Source organism: Petaurus breviceps, unplaced genomic scaffold (genome assembly GCF_028583685.1).
Source record: "Petaurus breviceps papuanus isolate PSGF00001 unplaced genomic scaffold, PetGlider_PUasm1.0 100, whole genome shotgun sequence".
NCBI classification, from domain to species: domain Eukaryota; kingdom Metazoa; phylum Chordata; class Mammalia; order Diprotodontia; family Petauridae; genus Petaurus; species Petaurus breviceps.
In genome coordinates, this window is record NW_027185573.1 from 914,310 (window position 1) to 936,526 (window position 22,217).

General features: G+C 39.4%; 1 protein-coding gene across 1 annotated transcript in view; it reads left to right on the forward strand.

Moving 5' to 3' along the window:
• Positions 1 to 22,217, forward strand: part of LOC138159563 (acetoacetyl-CoA synthetase) — a 75,848-nt gene that overhangs the window by 48,097 nt on the left and 5,534 nt on the right. Inside the window, exons 11-17 of the mRNA XM_069086156.1 lie at positions 6,008 to 6,072; positions 6,211 to 6,333; positions 9,810 to 9,923; positions 12,977 to 13,102; positions 17,195 to 17,264; positions 20,413 to 20,471; positions 21,834 to 22,036. Coding sequence (XP_068942257.1) covers positions 6,008 to 6,072; positions 6,211 to 6,333; positions 9,810 to 9,923; positions 12,977 to 13,102; positions 17,195 to 17,264; positions 20,413 to 20,471; positions 21,834 to 22,036 — 760 coding nt within the window. The remainder of the gene's footprint in view (positions 1 to 6,007; positions 6,073 to 6,210; positions 6,334 to 9,809; positions 9,924 to 12,976; positions 13,103 to 17,194; positions 17,265 to 20,412; positions 20,472 to 21,833; positions 22,037 to 22,217) is intronic.

Sequence of the window (22,217 nt, forward strand, 5' to 3'; positions counted from 1 at the left end):
GAAATATCTAGGACACACTGTCCAATGGGTATGGGATGATTTGGATGAATGGTTTGTGTTAGGGACACAACTCTGGGCCCTGTTGGGTTTTGCTAGTAACTGGGTTGTATTAGTTGCTTACTTTTGCTCATCCATGAGAGGGCATTATCATAATGCTATTGTAAGAGATGGCAAGATCCTGTAGGTTGAATTAGCTATTCTCTTAGTGAAAATCAATCGTCTGGGGAGTTAATCAGGGATCATTTAGTAAATGATTACTTCAGTAATTTACTAGAGTGTGATTAGTGTGTTGAAGCAGTGATTTGCTAAGGGTTCCCCTTGTGGCCTGAAAGAATTCATATACTTCCCAGAGAGGCTGAACCATCTGTCCTGGGCAGGGCTTCTGGAGACATTTTTAGTTGTGACACTGGTTGATGATTGGTTTAGTGAGCCCTTTCCAGTCTGTTAAAAATGCTATATAATATATACAAACACTATTTTGTTCCATGCCAGTCTCCTCACTTGGCCTCTTCCTAAATTGGCAGAGGGGAAAAAGCCATTGTGTCTGGTCTCCTGCCTTCTAGGGAGTGGAGAAGAAACTCAGGTAGATGCCATTCCATCAGGCTTTTCTTGCCTGTCAGCTGTTCTGGCCTAGCCTGCCTGCAGGGAAGAAAGCTCCCCTAACTGGTCCCCTCCCTGGAGCTGCTGCTTAAAACCCTGAGAGGATGCTCCCCAGAGTCCAAACTAGAGATATTGATAACCAGGGGTGCTATGAGACTCAGGTGAGCTAATGAATGTAAGGCAAACCTTAGATCCTGCAATACATGTCCATTGTTACTGTTGTTGTAGCCTTCAGTCACCAGGCCTCCAGTCTGATGAGGACTTCCTTCGATGAATCTTCTGCTGTATTTGTGTTCAGGCAGTGTATAGAGAGCATTACAAGAATGAGCTGCTAAATGTTTAACAACTAGGCTCTCTGAGAAAAAATGTATGCAACACACATTTAAATATTATCTGCATTATTAACTTAGACATTCTTAAATCTAGACAATCAAAAAAACCAATAGATTTCTCTGAATTGTAGCAATTTCTGAGGTGTAAATGCTTACACTGAAAATTTAATAATCTGTTAGCAAATTAGTTAGAACTGGTTCCACCACACCCTTGTGATAACCTACCGGAACTCATTCTTTAATAATTAACAAACTCCTTTCTGGTCACATCCTTCTTATCTGAATGATTCTGAACCCTTGACCATCATTTTTCAACCTTATTGTATTACCTTCACTGTCTGCTCTGTTACTTACATGTCTTTAAATCCTTAACCACACTTCCCCCTCCCAAACCCCCGCCCCTGCAGTGTCCCACTCTAAAGCTACTCATCATCCCTTCTGCTGTGCCCTATGAAACATATGCTCTATAGGTAACAAACCTGCTTTCATTTTACATCTTTTCCTTTCCCATTCCTTTCATCTTTTGGCTCTCACTGAAACCTAATTCCCTCCTGAGCCTCTTTGGCCTCCCTTTCTAGCATTAGCTGCACTTCTACTCATTCCCTACCTCTTCCCACACTCTCGTCTCCTAATAGTTGTAGTGAGGGTGGGAGTTAGAATACCCTTGCTCTCCATTGCTACTTCCAGGTTCTCATTATCCCTCAGTAACCTCTCATTTGAGGTTCATTAAATCTTTATATACCGACCTGTCGAAATTCTAGTAGCTGTTGTCTGCTGACCTCCAGTATTTTCCTGGACATTCTTTCCTCAGTGAGTTCAGTGCCTGGCTTATAGTCTCTGTCCTCAACTGTTGCCCTCATACTAGGGGACTTCAACATCCTCCCTCCCAGTTCCTCAGTTTATTCATTTCCTGTGACCTGGTCCTTGACCTCATCTCATCCATACCCAGAGAAATGCTCATACTTTTGGTCTTTTCATCACCCTTGAATATACCACATCCATGTTCACGAACTTTGAGATTTCCTTATCTAATCACAGTCTGTTGTCCTTAGCCCTCTCTATTTTGCTGCTCCAAAACTCTTCTTTGTCCTCAATGTGACCTTCAATCTCTCTGTACCACAGCTTTTTCCAGGCCATCATCCCTTTCCTTGCTACTCTATCATTCCTTTCCCATCTTGATTTATGGATGAATGGGTTCAACTCTACACTGACCTCTTCTCTGGAAGCCATTGTCCCCTTATCCTGACAGAGATCCTGTCTTGCCAAGCTTCACCTTTGGATCACTCCCATCATTTGCTGCTTTTGCTCTTACTCTTGCTGCTGAGTCTTAATTCTACTCAATTAAATTGAGTCTGGAAAATGTAAAAGATGTAAAGTATTCCAAAATTTCTACTAGAATTTGGCTTAAATTCCAAAGGCAACTTCAAAAGTATACTGGACTTTACTATAAAGACTTAACATATTTCCTGTCCCAATTTCTATGGACAAATGGATTTTTCCTTAAAATGATAAGAATTATTACCTTCAGCAAGCATTATTTGTAATGGGGATAGGTTAAAAGTCTTTCCAGTAAGATCAAGAGTGAAGCAAGGATGCTCAATATCACTAGTATTATTCAACATTGTATTAGAAATGCTAGCAAATAGCAATTAAGAGTAGAAAAAGGAATTGAAGAAATCAGAATGGGCAGTGAGGTAATAAAATGATCTCTTTTTGCAGATGATATGATGATATGCTTTCAAAATCCTAGAGATTCAACCAACAAGCTAGTTGAAATAATGAATAATTTTAGCAAAGTATCAGGTCATAAAATAAACACATAAATCGTCAGCAGTTCTGTGTATCACCAACAAATCCTGTAAGAAGAGATAGTGAGAAATACCCCATTTAAGATAACCACAGACAGCACAAAATGCCTGGGAGTATGCCTACCAAGACAAACCCAAGAACTACATGAACATAATCATACATTTTTTATACAAATAAAGTCAGATTTAAGTAATAAAGAAGTAATGTTCATGGGTGGTCAGAGTTGGTATAATAAAAATGACAACTCTACCCAAACTAATTTACTTATTCAATGCCATCCCAATTAAATTACCAAGAGTTATTTTATTGAGCTAAAAAAATAACAAAATTCATTTGGGAGAACAAAAGGTTATGATATCAAAGGAATTAATGAAAAAAGTATAAAGGAAGGAGATTTAGCAGTGCCAGATCTTAAGCTATATTGTAAGGCAGTAATTATCAAAACTGGCTGAGAAATAGAAAAGTGGAAGAGAGTAGGTATACAATGCATGGTAGTAAATAATTATAGTAACTGTGTGTTTGACTAATGTAAAGATTTGAGTTTTTGGACTAAGAATTCACTATTTGGTAAAAATTGTTGAGGAAACTGAAAAGCAATCTGACAGAAATTTGGTATAGACCAGTATCTTATATCATGTAACCAGGATAAGGTCAAAAGGGATGCATGCCCTAGATATAAAGGGAGATATCATAAGTAAACTAGAAGAACATGGAGCATGTTACCTATCAGATGACTTATAAATAGAAGAATTTATGAATAAACAAGAGATAGAGAGCATTGCAAAAATGTTGATCATTTTAAAAAGGTTTTGTACAAATAAAACCAGTGTAGCCAAGATTAGAAGGAAAGCAGAAAACTTTGGAAAAAAATTTATAGACAGTTTCTTGGATAAAGGTCTCAGGTTTAAAATATATAGAGAACTTTTGTCAGATTTATAGGAATATGAGTCATTCCCCAGTTGATCAAAAGATACGAACAGTTTTCAGAAGAAGGGAATCAAAGCTACATATAATTGTATGAAAAATTGTTCTAAATCATTGTTAATTAGAAAAATGTAAATTAAAACAACTTTGAGGTATCATCTCACACATATCAGATTGACTAAAATGATAGGAGAAAATGACATGTTGAAGGGGATGAGGAAAACTTGGGACATTAATATACTATTGGTGTCACTGTGAACTGATCTAACCATTTTGGAGAGTAATCTGGAATTATGCCTAAATTGTTATAAAACTGCTTATGTATATATACACCTGTTAACCCAGCAATACCACTATTAGGACTGTTTCTCAAGGTTATCAGGGAAAAAGGAAAAGAACTTTTATGTTCTAAAATATAGCAGCTCTCTTTGTGGTGGCACAGAACTAGGAATTTAGGGGATCCCTGTCAGTTGGGAAATGGCTAAACAAATTGTGGTTATATGATTGTGATGGGATACTACTGTGCTGTAAGAAATGATGAGCAGGTTGGATTTAGAAAAACATGGAAAGATTTGCATGAAATAATGAAAAGTAAAAATGAGCAGAAACAAGAGAATATTGTATACAGTAACAGCAATATTTTTCAAAGAATAACTGCGAATAATTAAGTTATTATCAGTATTATAAAGACTCAAATCAATTACAAAGGACCTATGAAAGAAGATATCTGTGTCAAATGGAGGCCTTCTCTAGTGTGGAGTAGGGAGGGAAACAATTTGTAATTTAAAAATATAACACCCCCCAAAACCCCCATCAGAACAACAACAAATAAATAGAGGTCGGCAACTTACAGTCTAAGAGAGTTGCCTAGAGTACTAAAAAGGTAATTGATTTGCCCAAGATCAGATAGCAATCTGTGACATCAGGTCTTCCTGACTCCAAGACTGGCTTTCTATACACTAGACCATGCTTACTCTCACTAAAACAATTAAATTTAAGAAAAATTTCTATAGACAGATTTCTGTTACTTGCTCTGCAAAGAGTTCCAGAGGAAAGAGTAATAATCATAATTGAAAGGAAGGAGGGGCTTGAGAGTCCTGAGGACAGTGAGAAAAAAAACAACCTGAGACTCAGCTGAAAGCAATGAGCCCCAGGGAGGCTGGATTGGGGATCAGAAGAATCATTCTGGCCAGTAGCATTTGTTCCTGGTTGGTTTGGGAAAGGACTTTGACATGTGTGCTTTTATTTGTTCCACTACATCCCAACATTGGTGTGGATGATGGAGAGTGGACCTTATGAGTGCTTTTACATATATTAGGATTATTGTTTATGTGATGGAAAATAAAGTAATCCCCATGTCCATATTTCTATTGACTGTTCCTTTGATGTGGGTGAGGTATGAGAAAAAGGTGAAAGGGTATTCATTTACTTCTCTTCTTTGTTAGTTATTCTTTCAGCATAATGCATGTTTATCAGTAGCATTAGGTATTAATTACCGAGTGTGAATATTTTTGGAAGGTTAGGAACTCTAGTCATTTTGGAAAAAAGGTTACATAACAACCAAGTTATTTGATCCATGGTAAAAGAATGAATTTGTGTATAATTTTTTTGGAGGGAAATTGCTGTTTTATCAGGTTTAATTAGTGACAGTAGCTGTGTAATTATAGGCAAGTAGACTTCCCTTCCTTTTCCCTCTTGCCACAGGTACTAAGGACTCTGGAAGTGTAGATGTGCAATCCTCACAAATTCACTAGAAGAGGAAATATTTACATTAGTGTTTCAGGGCATTTAATTTTATAGTTCTCTCTTTTAAAACAAAATATTTAGGATCATGTAAAGTTATTGTACTTAAAGCCTATTTCAATGCAGATGATGGGTTTGGATAAAACTAATTGCTGTAGATGTGAAGATAGCACAGATCCTTAATGTCAAGATATGGTAACATGTTTCCTAGGATGAGGAAAGACTTTATATATGTTTAATATGAGTGTACGTGATGTACTATGTCAGATTGCTTCCTGTCTTGGGGAAGGAGTAGGGGAGGTAGAAAAAATTTTGGAGCTCAAAATCTTATAAAAATGATTGTTGAAAACTATATATGTAGTTGGAAAAAATAAAATACTGTTTAGTGGAAAAAATAAAAAATAAACTAAAAAAGACTTTATAAGTTAATACTAATCATTAATACAACCCAGGAAAAGTGATATATTTTGGTTTAGGAAAGTTCAATTGAAAGTAAACTACCAGCATTAGAAAGTTTTAATATTTGAAATGTGCAAACTGAGCGAAAACTTTTTTTTCCTTTGTTTTCTTTCCACTTCCATGCCTTTTCTTGCTCCTAGGATCACAATTCTTGGAACTGGGGCCAAGTGGCTGTCAGTCCTGGAAGAGAGAAACTTGAAACCAGGTAAACAGACTTTCTAAAGTTCTTGTTACACACGTTTCCTCCAAGGAAATGGAATAATTTAATTCTGTATTTCTTCTATGTAAGTGATACTTAAAAAAATGGTTTTAACGGTAACCTTTTAATTGTCCTTCATTTTAGTGGAAACCCACAGTCTTCAGACCCTTCACACTATCCTGTCTACAGGGTCTCCTTTAAAAGCCCAAAGCTATGAGTATGTTTACAAATATATAAAGAGGAATGTCCTCCTTGGATCTATCTCAGGTAATGCTTAGAGTACTGGGGTGCTGGGGAAGGGGTGGAAAGGGCAGAGGTGGGAGGTTACGAATGGAGCAAGGGATTTCTTGGATTCTAGGTTGACATAGTCTTTGTCTAATTCTCAAATATTCTTAAGACCCAACCAAAGGACCTCTTATTAGTTAGCTTAAGGCTGAAGATGTCTCTTTTGTTAGCTATAGACTATTTTTCCTAGTTATCTTGTTGGTTGACCTAAGTTTCCACATTAGACTTTGTAGTAGTGCTTTTCGTTTTTAAAAATTTATTGATATATTCGGTTTGGACACAATAGTTACTTCCCAGCAAATAACCAAACAAACCTCTTTACAAAGTACATTCACTGAGAAAAGCTTTAATAACAGAAAGGTGGAATGTGTCAATTAGCATTGGAAATAGGGAATTAATAGTGAATGTTTTCTTTGATCAAAATGTAGTTTTCTTTCCATGTTTACTTTCCTTACATCATTATAATCACTATATTTTATATTCCTTTGGCTTTTCTTTCTTCTCTTTGCATCACTTCCTATGTTTCTCTGAATCTTCATATGTATCTTTATGGTATAATAAAGGTAAAGAATCCCAGTTTTTATGGAGCTCCTCATCCAGTGACCCTTGAGTTCATGTGTTGACAGAGAAGCTGAATCATATCAATCAGCATTCTTTCTATAAGAGAAATAAAAAGATAGAAGGAAATTGCAGTTCAATAGAAGGATGCCTCCCATCTGCTCCTTGGAGAGGCAGAGAAGGAGCCAGGAGAGGGGGTTTGATTCTCTGTCCAGAGGCAGCAGCAAATATTATTTCATGACATATCTGGTCATCACGTATTGCAGAGCTAATGATAAATATTTACAGAGACCTCCATGATAATAATTGTAGCTTGTTGACCAATTAATTGATCATGGATTTATTCAAATATTGAATATGATAGTGATATTCCATCACATTTATATGCCGTGATTTGTATAGCCATTTTCCAGTTGTTGGAAATTGTCTATAGATTTTTGTTATCAGAGAATATTGCCATGAATGCTTTTGTTCATTTGTTTTTTTCTTGATTTTAGTCACCTCCTTGAGATACAGTCCCAGCACTGGGATCTCTGGATCGAATAGTATTAAAAAGTTAGCCATGTTTCTTATGTAACCCCAAATTATTTTCCAGAATAGTTAAGCAACTTTATGGCTCTACCAGTAGTAAATTAGCCTACCACTCTTCCCACAGTGCACCTAACGAGGAATTTTCCCATCAATCACTGTACCCATATTAAGCTCCTAAATGCCAGGTGCTATGTTGGATTCTGGGGATACAAAGACAAAAAAATAGCACTCCAAGGGCCTGATTTAGGGAAGACAACATTTACCCATACAGAATGTCCCAAAAATATTCATGTAGGTTTAAGCATTAGCTTTTGGGGCACCCCATCAAATACATACAGAATTTGTACCAGATAAATTGGGGGAGGAGACATTAGCTACTGAGCATGACAAGAAAGGCCTTAGGCAGGGGTTAACATTTAGACTGAGCTTTGAAAGAAACTAGAGATTTTTTAAGAGTCAGATATGAGGAAAGGAACACATTCCTAGCCCAGGGGACAGGGTAGACAGAAGTATGGAGGTGTGGGATAAATGTGGTGTTGAAGAACAGCAAGAAGGTCCATTTGACTGGACTCTAGCATGTATAAAGAGATGTGCTGTGTGACTAGCAGGGATAGGTAGGTGGTAAAGGGATTTATTTAAAGGCTCAACACATGAGTTCATTTTTGAGTCTAGGAGTCATGTGGAACCATTAGAGTTTCTCAACTAGAGGAGTGACACAAAGAAAGTGACTTTGGTAGTTGTGTGGAAGATGAATTGGTGAGGGCAAAAAGGTAGGCAGGGAGGTCAGTCAAGACACTGTTGCAAGAGTCTGGGTGGGACAGGGTCTTTCTTAAGTCTCTCTTCACTAAGGAGGTGGCCCTGGTTTGCTGGTAGATGAGTGTGAGGAGGTATTTCACTTGAGTCTTGTCTGACCCAGCCATGAGCAGACAAAGGCATCCTGAGCACCAGACTGAGAATAATAAGTAGATCTGTTTTTTAGTCTTGGCTTTACCATTAACCAGCTGGGTGACTTCTGGGACAAATCACTCGACCAAACTCTCTGGAGCTCAGTTTCTTGCTTTGTAGAATGGATGGAGAGTTGATTTTTGAAGTCTCTTTCAGCTATAGCATTCTAAATCTATGCTTTTTTTTTTTATCTGTGTAGTACAGCTTTCATTGCTATTATGGCTTTTTCTTTATTTTACAACAAAAATACCTTATGTACTTTAGCCTTAGGATAGACTGACATTTAAAAAACGCACCAATAAAAGATACTTTAATGAAATTAGCATTTCTGTTAGTAGCTGGGGGAAAATGGAATGATTCTCACCTAGTGTAATGTCAGGGCAAGATAATTTCTTACAGATATGATTGGGAGTTAAAGGAAATGGAATTTTCACAAACTCATTTAAATGGGATTTTTTTGGCCTTCAAAAGAGGTAGTGTTAGTTTGGAAAAGATTTCAAGGAAAGCCTCATTTTCTTTACTTTCCCCTTCTGTCCATAGCTCTATAGCAGTTGATTATGTTTTGAATTTCATTTCTGTTTAAAGTACAGGCAATACCTCTTTAGTGTTGAGCCACCTTTAGTGGCTTGGCTGACCAAGTCATCCTAAGATCCATACATAATTTACTTAGCGACAAAATCTTCTACGAGACCCCACTTTTCCTCTGGATCCCATACCTGGCTCCTGGCCCCAGCAACATCAGTTATTGAGATGCTACTGTGCCTCTTACCTTTCACTCACGCTTTCTAGAGCAGGGAAGGGATGTCCAGCACCAGAAGTTCTCTGAGAGGAATTCCCTCAGGTCAGGGATCACTTCTTTTTTACCTTTCAGGTAGAAGGAGACTTTCAAAAATTCAGAGCATTATACCTTTTACCGAGCTCATACACACATACACATACATACACACTTTCCCCCTCTTTCCTCCCTCCCCCCTCTCCCTCCCCCCCTCCCTCCCAGGGAGGGGCTTTGGCTGATTATTCCCTGGAAGCCTCATCAGGTTCGAAGCTATTCACTGAGGCAGAGGAGTGGACTTTAAAATCATGTCCTCTGCCCATTGTGAGCTAGGATGGAGTAGTGGATAAGAAGGTGACCTCAGAAGCAGGAAGCCCTCAGTCTTGGCTCTCTCTCTCTCCTGTCAATCTGATCTTCTGACTTTACCTCTCCAGATGATAGTGTTTCCTCTCTTTTCAGCACCACTAACATTTTCGAAAAGGAAATATAATAATTCCACAGTGATTCTCAGCATCTAGGGCCATATTTGGAGAAAAGATATTTAGTATTTGTCATCTTTTGGGTCCTTGGCCTCTGTGTGCTAGTTAAAACAAAATCAACAGCTTTCCTCAGTTTTTTGAATTGTGACTCTTCTGTCTCCTTTTCATTGCAGGTGGCACTGACATAATTTCCTGTTTTATGGGTCAAAATGTTTCAATTCCAGTTTATAAAGGAGAAATTCAGGCCAGGAATCTGGGCATGGCAGTGGAAGCATGGAGTGAGGAAGGTAACTTATTTACAATATATCTTTCTTTAAATAGAACCCCATAATTTTTGAGTTAGGAAGGTACCTTAGAGGTTGTCTGGTCTAATTCTTTGATTAAAAATCCTCTGTGCCTCATGCCCTTCAAGTAGTCATCCAGATTTTGCTTTTAGACCTCACCTTTTGGGGTAAAATAATCAACTGATTGTTAGGAATTTTTTCTTTATAAAGAGAACCTTTTGTACCTTTTACCCACTGTTCCTAGTTCTGCCCGTGGGGGCCAAACAGAACAAATTTAATCCCACTTTCATGTGGCAACCCATCAAATATGGGGTAGGGGAACGGGAACAAGCTTTTATTAGGGCTTAGTGGTAAGTGCTTTTACAAATATCTCATTTGATACTTGCAAATCTTGGAGGTAGGTGTGATTATGATCCCCTTGAGGAAATTCAGGCAAACAAGTTTAAGTGACTTGCCTAGGATCACATAGCTAGTAAGTGTCTGAGGCCAGATTTGAACTCTGGGCTTCTTGACTCTAAGCTCATCCACCCAACTGCCTAGCCACCAGATCCTCACCAGGTCTTCTCTGAATTTTTAAAAATTGATGTCTTTATGATTTTTACATAACTAGTCATTTTCCAATGTATATTTGTGCTACCTTTATAATAGAAAGAAAACAGTCAGGCAAAATTGGCTAGTACAGCAACCAAGTCTGCCTCTCTTTCTCATGTTGAACATCAATAGACTCAAGATTGCATTTAATCTGAATTTTTTTTATGTTATTTTAGTCATCATGTATCTTGTAATCTTGGTTCTACCTTCTTGGCTCTGCATTGGTTCTCATGTTTCTCTGAATTCTTTATAGTCATCCTTTTCTTTGGGTGCAATATTATTGCAATACTTTCATGTATAATGGTTTGTTCAGTCATTTCCTAGTGGATAGAAAATTATTTGGCTTCCATTTTTTAACTGAGATGAAATGCATGAATATTCATATTTATATGGGATCTTTCTTTTTTTTTTGACCTCCTTGAAATACATACCCAGTGACATCAGTTGTTTAAAGAGTTTCATTTTCAGCAATTTTAGTCATTTTTTTGAGCATAATTACAGTTGTTTTCCAGAATAGTTGGCCTAAGCCACAGCTTTATCCCCAGTGTATTAGGGAAACCTGATTTCCCAGAGCCCTCGGGCTTCTCTTCTCTAGGCTAGATACTTGTAGGTTTTTCAGCTGTTCTTCACATGGCATGAACTCAGGACACTTAAACAAAATTGCATTTTAAAAAAACTATTCTGAAATTCATAATCATCATTACTCATTCGGACAAACATTCCTCCAAAGAGTTTCAAATTAAGAAGACTTGCCTTTCTCTGCAAAGTTCAAGCTTATCAGTCTCTATCCTAAAATTTGCTGTGTCTTTATGGACTTAATTTTCCAGATGTGTATTGATCAGGGCTGAGTATGGTAGGGCTTTTAGTTTTCTTATCTGATATCAGATGCCTTTGTTTGCTTTTAAATGATTGGGTCAGAACAGTTGTAGAGAGGTGTTCTTTGTAATCTTTGGTCCTGTGACTCCATTCTCCTCTGTAAAAGGAAGATAATAAAACATAAATCCTTTTGAAATTGAGTGGATCTCTCTTCCAGCTTGCAGAGCATTTCTTTCCTCTTACATCCCTTCCCCAGCATAGTTTAATACATACTCTGCTTTTTGGAATCATTTCTGGTTCTCCTGGCTTGAGTCCCTGAGGAGTGATTGATTGCAAGGTAAGCTTGGTGAGACCAACACCCAACCTGACAGGCCATTGAGGGAAGAACAGCTGGATGTTTAAGTATTTGCCGTCAGAAACGCTCAACAGCTAGCCATTAAGCATTTGCCAGGCACTGTGAAGAGTGCTGGAGATACAAAGAAAGACAAACCTATTTCTTCCTGTCCTCAAGGAGCTTACATTCTGGTAGGGGAAACTACACAGAAACAACCAGGTACATACAAGATACATATAAAGTAGATGGGAAGATATCTTGAAGGGGAAGACACCTGAAGGCACCCACTCATCTGTGATTTTCCAGCAATATTCCTGGTATGTCTTGATCAGAGCAGAACATGGCAGCATTATTGTTTGCCTTCTTTTGGACACCAGTCTTTTAAATTCAGCCTAGAATAGGATGATTTTTTTTTTTTGGTTGATGTGTCCTGCTGTTGACTCATAGTGAGTTTGTTGTCAGCCCAAACTTCCAGACTTTTTTTTTTTTAAAGCAATTGGGGTTAAGTAACTTGCTCAAGGTTACACGGCTAGTTATTTTTTGTGTGGGAGCCAAGTGTCTGAGGCCAGAACCAATCCTGGATCTCCCAACGCTGGGGCCGGCACTCTTACTCACTGTGCCACCTGGCCGCCCCTTCTAGACCTTTTTCACCAGAACTTTGTTTAATTACTTTCCCTCCTGCTATATTTGTGAAGCTGATTTTTGGAGTTGGACTTTAGGCAGCCTGGGATAGTAGGGAAAACATTGGATACTTTGAACTGTGACTTCTCTGACATCATTTCTTCTGGGTCATAATTTTCTCCTATCTAAAATAAGGGATTTGGACTAATTGACCCAGAAAGACCTTTCCAACTCAAAGTCTGTGATCTGATTAATTTAGGTGTATAACTTTATGTTTATTCCTATAAAATTTCATCTTAGGCATGTTGGCTCATTTTTCTAACCTTGCTATTCTTTTAGCATCTATACTGTCATCCAACGTGCTAACTGTCCTAGGCTGCATGTCCTCTGCAGATTTGATAAGCATACCATCTCTGAAAGTGCTTGGAGAAGTTAAATGTTAGGTAGTGGTGTTGAGTGCCTTGTAAGGACTCCGTAAGGTCGTGCTAACAGCCTCAGTACTATATCTAGAGGTTAAAAGCATGCTGATCTCACAAGTCCAATTGGAGGAATAAAATTGCTCCCTCTTAGTAGATTGACTTTGCGACTTTTGATTCTTTAAGTAAATAGAAATAAAGGAGCTTTGGGAAAATGTGAATTTTTTGTGGGTTTTCATGTGCAATTCTTTTTTTCTTTCTTCATCCTTCAAATCTAGGAAAGGCAGTGTGGGGTGAGAGTGGTGAACTAGTTTGTACCAAACCGATACCCTGCCAGCCTACATACTTCTGGAATGATAAGAATGGTATCAAATACAGGAAGGCTTATTTCTCTAAATTCCCAGGTAAGTCTGGATGACCAGAAACAGGGCTAAGCCCCAGACTTGGTTGACCCTTCTGTGAGCCCCAATTAAATTTTCCCGTCGTCATTCCCTTCTCCAGTAGCCTAGTATTAGACTTCTCATTCTGCCAGTGGAATGGTGATGAATTTTTTGATAAATATCTTGCAGTCTTATGCTTGAAACCTTGGGAGTTACTGTGGTCTGGGCTTAGCTTGATATAGCTTGATATCAACCCCCCAGCTACATTCCCCCTTTCCCCCCACCTGTTTTTCCCCAGGACCAGTATGGTTGAACAGGTGGTTGAGTCTCAACAGATGGCCCACTTGGACCTCTTGGGGGCAGCTTGCTTAATCATGGTGTGAACTTATCTTGGGAGAAATGAAGTATGGGAAAGGTTATTTAGTTCTTATTTTTTAGATCAACTGAACCATTATCCAGCCATTATAGAGATGTAAGTAAGAAGTGTGCTTTCTGTAGGGGGGAATGGTGATTTATGGTCAGCACATTGCTCATACTCAACGACATTCCTGCTCTTAATTTTTGGGTAGTGCCTTTTACCGAAGTGGAGGGGCCTCTTATTTAAAGCTCAGCTTCCTAGGTCTTTGCTATTTTATTTGATAACCAATGTCAAGTTATCACTGCTATTTAACTTGTAATTGAGGCAGCCGTCTGTTCTGGAGTTGTTTATACTAAGTGTGTATTCTCTAGAAAGATAACTTAGAGTCATAGAAGCCAAATATTGAGAATTGAAAAGTTTCAAGTGACTTTGGGCAGTAAGATTTTCTCTGGCTTTTATTTCCCCTTGCATTCTCAACCCTCTGCTATGCTGCATATGATAATGTGAACATAGCATTTGTAGAAGGCTTTGTGCCTAACACAGTGCCATGGTGCTTGCACCAAACCAAGTGGGTGCTAAGTAAATAATTGAAGGAACTGAGTAGCAAATTACATCTGGTTCCTCATTACTGAAGAAAAATCTTACGATTGAATTAGACAGCTGATAACAGTGAGATAGGCAGACCTCTGCTTTCACCACCAATTTTGATGTATAGTCAGACTTCATTGATTTGAAGCTATTTGGAGGAATACTTGTATAAATTAGTTGTGATTCTGAATTTTAGAATACTTTTAAAGAAATACAATTTTCTTTCTTTCAGCAGTTTTAGTCTGTGTCAGAAAAGCTATGTCTCATTTAACATGATAATAAAGTATTTCTGGAGAAAGATCCATCAGGACCTGTATTAAGTCAATAGATGAATTTCATGTAATTAGCAGCAGCCCCTTACATAGCACAGCTAGGTGGCCCAGTGGATAGAGCACTGGGCTTGGAATCTGGAAGACCTGAGTTCAAATTTGATCTCAGATACTTGTAAGTGTGTGACTCTGGACAAGTCACGTTGCCCTATTTGCCTCAGTTTCCTTATCTGTGACATGAGCTGGAGAAAGAAATGGTAAACCATTCAGATATGACTAGAAAATGCCTGAATAGCAAAACCTTATGTAACAGCAGTTCTTGCACTTTAAAGCATTTAAAGACAGGTTAAAAAAAATGAAAGAGGGTGGCTAGGTGGCGCAGTGAATAGAGCACCAGCCTGGAGTCAGGAGCACCTGAGTTCAAAATCCGGCCTCAGACACTTAACACAAAAACTAGCTGTGTGACCTTGGGCAAGTCACTTAACCCCAACTACCCTCCAAAAAGCCAAAAAAAAAAAAAAAGAAACATTCTTCTCACCACTTCACCCACCTCCATCTTATTTATATGCTCATTTCCCCAGCAAACCCTTTCTTTTTAAATGTTTATTGTTCAGTCCTGTCCAACTCTTTGTGACCTCATTTGGGATTTTCTTGGCAAAGACACTGGAGTGGTTTGCCATTTCCTTCTCTAGTTCATCTTACAGATTAAGGAAAATGAGGCAAACAGGGCTAAGTGATTTGCCCAGATTTACAGAGCTATTAAGTGCCTGAGGCTGAATTTGAGTTCAATTTGAGCTACAAAACTGATTCTGGGCTGGCACTCTATTCACTACACTGCCTAGTTGCCCCTTTTAAAATGATATTAAAGCAAACTATAGCCCAGGTTGAATTTTTATAAGTTTGGAAAGAGTAGATTACCAACAGTTTTAATATGTGTTAGAAAAGCTATGTCTCATTTAACACATTTTGAAATGAAGAACCCTCAGTACTTTCCGTCACTGAATGAAGGGAGCCATGGATGTAATAGAGTGGAAGCACATGGCAGATTGCATTGAGCTTTATTGTTAACAGAGGATGATGTCTGTAGGTACCTGCTGGGTCTTAGCATCAGCCTTGTAGCTGGGCTGGTAAGGCTGGTAAAAGCAGCCTGGGTAGGAGAGCTCTCCACAGGCTAGTGACTGAGGTGGAAAAAATGACCCTGGGCTCGGGGCTCTGCTGTGTGTTTGAGTCTAAAGAGACTAAGACTCTAGAGAGGTGAAGACTCTAGGCTAGACAGAGTTTGAGAAGGGGACTGTATATGCTCAACCTCCATTAACTCTTGGAAGACATGGATAGTTGTCTGTCTGGACATACCCCGTGGACTTGTACTCAATCCTAGAAACAGATGTGGTAAGCATGCCTCTCTGACCTCTCCTCACCATAACCTGTGAAGACAGATACAAACAAAGGGCCAGACTTGACATAGTAGGGAATAACTTGGAGAAGTCATTCTCCTTGAAGATTACAGTGAATGTAAACAGAAATAGGCTATAAAGAAGGTTTCATTTCTCTAACATGAGTGAGAGGATAAAAGCAAATCTCAGATTGCTTTGGGTATCATGTGAGGCTTCCCCTTTGAATAAGCACAGATATGTGGGGTAGCATGGGGTAGTGAGGAAGACATCAATTCCAATCTTACCTCAAGACAGTTACTAACTTTGGGGCCTGGGCAAGTTCCCTGTGCCTCAAGTTCCCTCATCGGCAAAATGGAAGCAATACAGGTGGTTGTAATAATCAAATGAGACCAAGTATGGATAGCACTTTGCAAATATTGAAGCTTTCTACTTGGAACATTGTCATTGTCATCATTGTTGAGATTAATTTTCCTTCTGTCTCCTAAATCTTGAAGTCCTAGTTCTCTGGGAGCTCATTAAACATCCAGATTTAGTAGGACTTTCCCCACAGGAGAACACAGTCATGGGGTTTCTTTGGAATTTTGTTGGCACTCTACCTAAGGTCTTATCATTTGGAGGTGGAAGAAGGGGACTTTAGAGCCTCCCAGTCTGGGCTTCTCATTTTTTATAGATGTGGGAACCAGCTCTAGGGAAGTCAAGGGACTTGCCCAGGGTCATACATGGAGTGAGTGGTGGAAATGGAGTTTGAATCAGTGTTCTTCTCACTGTATCATGCTGCCTTTAGAGTAATTCCGAAATGGCTCAATTATTAGATTTGGTTTGATTTTCTGAGGCTGTAATGACTCCCTGAGACCTTTTGCATTTTGATTTTCTTGTAGTATTTCGCAGTATTGCTACAGCAACATTCATGTAAAACATTCCCATTTTTCGATTATTTGTACCTCAGTCTGGAGTCTATTAGTATGGATCCTTGAGCATTAACCATATCCCCCAAGGTTCTGAGCAGGGTTTGACTTTTCTCATATGGAAGTTTCCTGTCAGAAACTGGACCTTTCTTTAGGCTTTTTAGGACGGTGTAGCACCTGGGAGGAGGAGAAATGGAATGAGAGTTCTAATTGGAAATAGGAACTTGATTTTCCCCCCCAGATTTTGGCAGCACTCAGATTCCCTCAGTGGGCTAGAATGCCACATTAGTGAGGGCATCTTCATAGGTCCTTGTCTAGACTCCTTGGTTTTTCTCTTTACCATGACCGAGCCCCCATTCTCAGCCTAACCCAGCCAGCCATCCTACACATATGTCGCACTGGTCAGCATGGTAACCATGGGAGAGAGTCTGACTGGTTAATGGGAAAACATCTCAGCAGACATTTCAAGGAGATTGGTGGGCCAGGAACATCTTGTTATATAAATAGTAGTGTGTTATCATTGTAATGCCAGCCTTGGAAAACTTCTGTCTGCAGAACTTCATCAGAGAACTGATCTTTTTCTGCCTTTTGTCTATGTGAAGGTGTTTGGGCCCATGGTGACTACTGTAAAATAAATCCCAAGACTGGAGGGATCATCATGCTTGGTCGGAGGTAAGGTGCTATTTTCTCACTTTATAGCCACCGTCCAGTTGATATCCAGGTTGTCCACTTCATTTTAATGGGGAGGGGGCGGAGGAAAGCAACGGGGAGTGACGGAGGGGTGAAGAGGCAAGGCTGTTGTGAAGGGTGTGGGCAGGTGGGGCAAGAAGAGCAGGGAGTCAGGCTGACCCCTGGATACTTCCTCAGTGTCATCCTTGACACCTGTGTTAGGGAGAGTCTGTATACTCCATGGGACTCCATCACCTCTCAGATCCCCAGCCTGTTCTTTAGAGCAGAGCATAGTGCAGTGGCTCTGGCTGTTGGCTGTTGGCTCTTGCCTCTGACACTTAGTCACAGAACTTTTCTGAGCCTGTGAATGAGGTGATGAAAACACATTTTGTGCACCTTAAAGGGGTGTATCCCAAATGACTTGGTACACTTTAGAGTTTTAATAACTTTTAGAGATATAACTGCTAAAAACTTAGAAAAATAAAATTTAAAGGCTAATTATTGACATTTTTTACATATTTTACTTGTTAGGAAAATTCACAACATTATAAAAAAGTATATATTGGTCAAGTCTGTTTCTGAATAAGTTTGTAAAACCTTTCCTCAGTTCCTACTCAGTGGCAAAAGGATTATATTTGTAATCCTGACCTAGAGATTTATCTAGAGGAAGCAATATTGGTGTGACCCCACTAAAAAAGTTCTAATGGAAATAGATCAGTTGACCGAGGTGGACCTCAGACTGAGGAGATGTCATCCAGACACTGTCATACATGTATTGCATGATGACAGGCTGCTCAGTCTTATTAAAATTAACATTAAAATTTGTTATTCAAAATGCACAGAGCTAAATAAGTATTTGTTTTTTTAGATTTTGAATTTTAATGTTTCTAAAGTTTTTAGGGGAAGCAGGTAGGTGGTTCAATGGATAGAACACTGGGCCTGGAGTCTGGGAGTTTGTGTTTAGTTATTTTAGTCATGCCAGATTCTTTGTGACCACATTTGGAGTTTTCTTTGTTTTTTTTTTTTCATTAATTAATTTATTTTTAGTTTTCAACATTTGCTTCCATAAAATTTTGAGTTCTAAATTTTCTCTCCCTTCTTCTCTTTCCCCCTCTGCAAGACAGTGCAGTCTGATATAGGCTCTACATATACCTTTATATTAAACATAGTTTCACATTAATCATGTTGTAAAGAAGAATTAGGACCAATGGGAGGCACCACAAGAAAGAAGAAACAAAAACGAGAGAGCAAATAGTGTGCTTTATCTGCATGCAGACTCCATAATAGTTCTTTTTCTGGATGTGGATAGCATTTTCCATCATGAGTCAATAAGTATTTTTTAAATAAGTAATTTACACATTAAATAATCAGACTTTAAAATTTGTGTGTAGCATTTAGATTTCTGAAGATATGAAAGGTTACAAGTGCACTACGACTTTGGGATATCCCATGTCAATGTCAGTTCTTCCTGTTCACTCTCTGACCCATCTGGGTCTACAAGGTCCACTGCTCACCGCTCTCGTTCACTTTGCTGACCCCTGAAAAGGCCACACGTATTCCTGCCTCTACCTCTGTGTACGTTGCTCTGTCCGAATTGCTCTTCAGGCATCTCCTCCTTACCTGGGTCTTCGCTAGTTCCTCTCCATCCAGGAAGCCACTGGCCTTCAGTGAATGCTGTCTCCCTTGAACTTGTCTCTACCATTGAGCTGACCCTTAGCATCGACTCCCTCGTTTTGTTCTTGATCTTTTCACGTATTCGCGTTCTTTCCTTTACTCTATAGACCCATCTAAGGCAGAAGCTGTGTTTTACTCATCTTTTTAATCAGGACCACCTGAGTTCAAATTCAGCGCCAGACAGTTGTTAGCTGTATGACCCTGGGCAAGTCACTTAATCTCTGTCTCAATTTCATCATCTGTAAAATGAGCCTCATAACAGTACTTATCTTCCAGGACTCTTGTGAGGATTAAATTAGTTCATTTTTGTGAAGTGCTTTGTAAGCCTTAAAGTTCCATCTAAATGCCAGTTCTTATTATTATATAATTATTGTTACTCCTCCTCCTCCTCCTTCTTGTTTGGACCCTCATTACCTTTTATCTAGACTGTTGCAGAGGCCTCTTAACTGGTTTCTTTACTTGCATTCTGTCCCCTCTCCAATCTGTCCTTCACATAGCTACCCAGAAATTCTACCTAAAACACAAGTCTTACCCTATCATTCTCCTTATTAGAAAGCTTAGAGCTCCATGTTGCTTAGAGAATTTTCTGTTCAGCATTTAAGGCCTTTAACAGGCTCCAATTCACTTTGCCTGATTTTTTTTTCTCCTAACTCTCCGTTCTTTGTTCTCGCCAAACCGGTCTACCTCTAGCTCTTCATCTCCTGCCTCTATTTTTTCCCAGTGTGACTTCTCTGCCTGGAACACAGTCTCTCTCCACCTCCTTCTCTTAGAGGTTCTGGCTTCTCTCAAGGCTCAAGTCCGTGCTGCCTCCTACAAGAGACTTTCCTGTGCTCCCTTCCCTCCTCAGTGGTGAATGCGCTTCTTGTCCTTAAATTGCTTTGTCTGTAACTTATTTCTATGTCTGTGTTGTATCCTCCCAGTAGAATGTAAACTCCTTGAGGGCAGGGGCTATTTTAGTAGGAATTATTGGTTGAATTCAATTTTTGTTTCTTGCAGCATGCACCATGAAGCTCGACACACCTTGTATGTGCTTGGTGTTTTGCTAAGGACACATAGGGGCCTGGTTATACAGCATATTAATGTTTTCAAAGTGTTTCACATACTTTATGTTATTTGATACTCTGAGTGGTGTAGATATTAACAGATACTATTAACTCCACTTTAGAGATGAAATAATTGAGGCCCAGACTAGTTAAGTCAGGGTCACATGGTTAATCAGTTCTGGAGGCAGAATTTAATGCTAGTGATCTCCTGACTCTAGTGGAGACGTTGGATAATTTCTGTATGAAGGTGGAAAGTTGTTAACTAAGATCTCTTTTGAAAGTCTTGATATTTGACTTCAGATTTTCTGAATGTAACTTTTTACTATGTATATGGTTATAAATGTCATCACTGATGATGCGTATGGGAAGCAGCTCATTCCCTGCCACCTCTCTGAGGAGCAGCTCTGGGTTAATGTCTTTATTTTTATTTTCAGTGATGGCACGCTCAACCCTAATGGAGTCCGCTTTGGCAGCTCTGAAATTTATAATATTGGTATGAATTCTTTTTTACTTACCAGCTGACCTCTGCTAGCAAAAGAAGTATTGTGGGGAGGTTTGCAGTCCAGAACTCAGAATTTCCAAGTCCCCTGTTTTCACTTCTAAGCAAGTCACTTATTCATTTGCTTCCATGTTTGAGACTTCCTCTCATTTTCTGCTTTCCAAAGTGCTTTTTAAGAATTATCTAGTTTTAGCCTCATAATAGGTTAAAAGGGTAATCAGTGTCAAATGCAAGTGAAGGAGAGCTGGGTGATCACAAGTGCAGTGGCATGGCCAGCTACACACCAGTTAGTGTTAGAGCAAAGGCTAAAGCCCAGCTCTCCTGACTCTGTGATTTCTGCACTAGGCCCAAACAGTGAGTCTTAGGGAGAGATATGGTGTTACGGAGCGGTGTGGCCATGAGAGATGATCGAGTGGAATGAGACTAAAGCTCCTATTAAGTGACACAGCCAGGCCAGAAGCTTGGGCTTCATGCCTCCCAGGCCCTCTTGCCTCTGGGTTTTTTAAAGAAAATTTGTTAAATGCCCAATTTTGTTGGAAATAAAAACCACACCTGGCAATTGTTTTTACTTAAGTATTTGACCATAGCAATTACTGTTGGTTAAAAGTTTTTATCTTTTTAGCTACCTTTGTGTGTGAGGCTTTTTTTGTGGGGCTCTGCCTCATCCTGTTTGGGCACTATTCCCGCTCAGCTAAATTCCTATGTAGCAACCAACAGTGGGAAGAATAGCTGCAGCCTAAATGTGGTTAGCAGTGACAACCATGTGAAGTTTCCTCTTTTAACAAGAGAACATAATAATGCTGTTGAAGAAAGAGGCCCATGTTGTTATGCACTATTAGCTAGGCTAATCTTAGTTATACAAAGCATATTTTCATGAATTACCTCCTCTTGAAAATCTTAAAAAATTGCTCCCATTCCTCTCCCCAAATTCTCGGTGATTTGTAGGGAGCAGCATTAAGGCTTATGTGAGGGTAGAGAGAATTTCAGGTCTTTTATAGTTGTGATGGACTAAATAGGTTTCTGTTTACAGCATAAAGGCCAAAGTATTGGCAATTAACAAACGTGTTTTCTAATACAGTTGCATTCTTTGCAGAAGAACTGCCTTTTGTGCCATTCGCCTGAGACCTTCTGGGTCTCATGAACCACAGGGAGAAGCAATGCCAGGGGGTCTTGAAGGCTTTCCTTTGGGACTGTCAGCCTCTGGATTGTTGAGCATATGCATATATGGATAGAAAAAGAGATGGGAGGGGAAGGGGAGGAAATTTCCTCTTGGGGTAAATTGGAGAGACTTAGACTGGGGTAAAACCGAAAGCTGGAGAGTTGACAAGATGTGGGGGTTGTTTTTGTATTCTTCAGTTGAAGCCTTTGAAGAAGTCATGGACAGCCTGTGTATCCCACAGTACAACAAGGATGGGGAAGAGAGAGTGATCCTGTTCCTGAAGATGGTTCCTGAGCACTCATTCAGTGAGGACTTGGTGAAGAGGATTAAGGATGCCATTCGCCATGGCTTGTCAGCCAGGCATGTCCCTAGCCTCATCCTGGAGACCAAAGACATCCCGGTATGTGGGGGAACCCTCTCCCAGGGGGCTGTTTTTTCTGTCATGTTTTGGAATAACCAGTAGGTACTTGTCATCTGCCTTAGAGTAGATGTGTAGGAAGTCTCTGCAGCGAAGGGTGGTGCTCACATTTTCTACATAGCTTCTCTGCATTGCCTAGTGCCTTGTCTTTTACTTTCCTGCC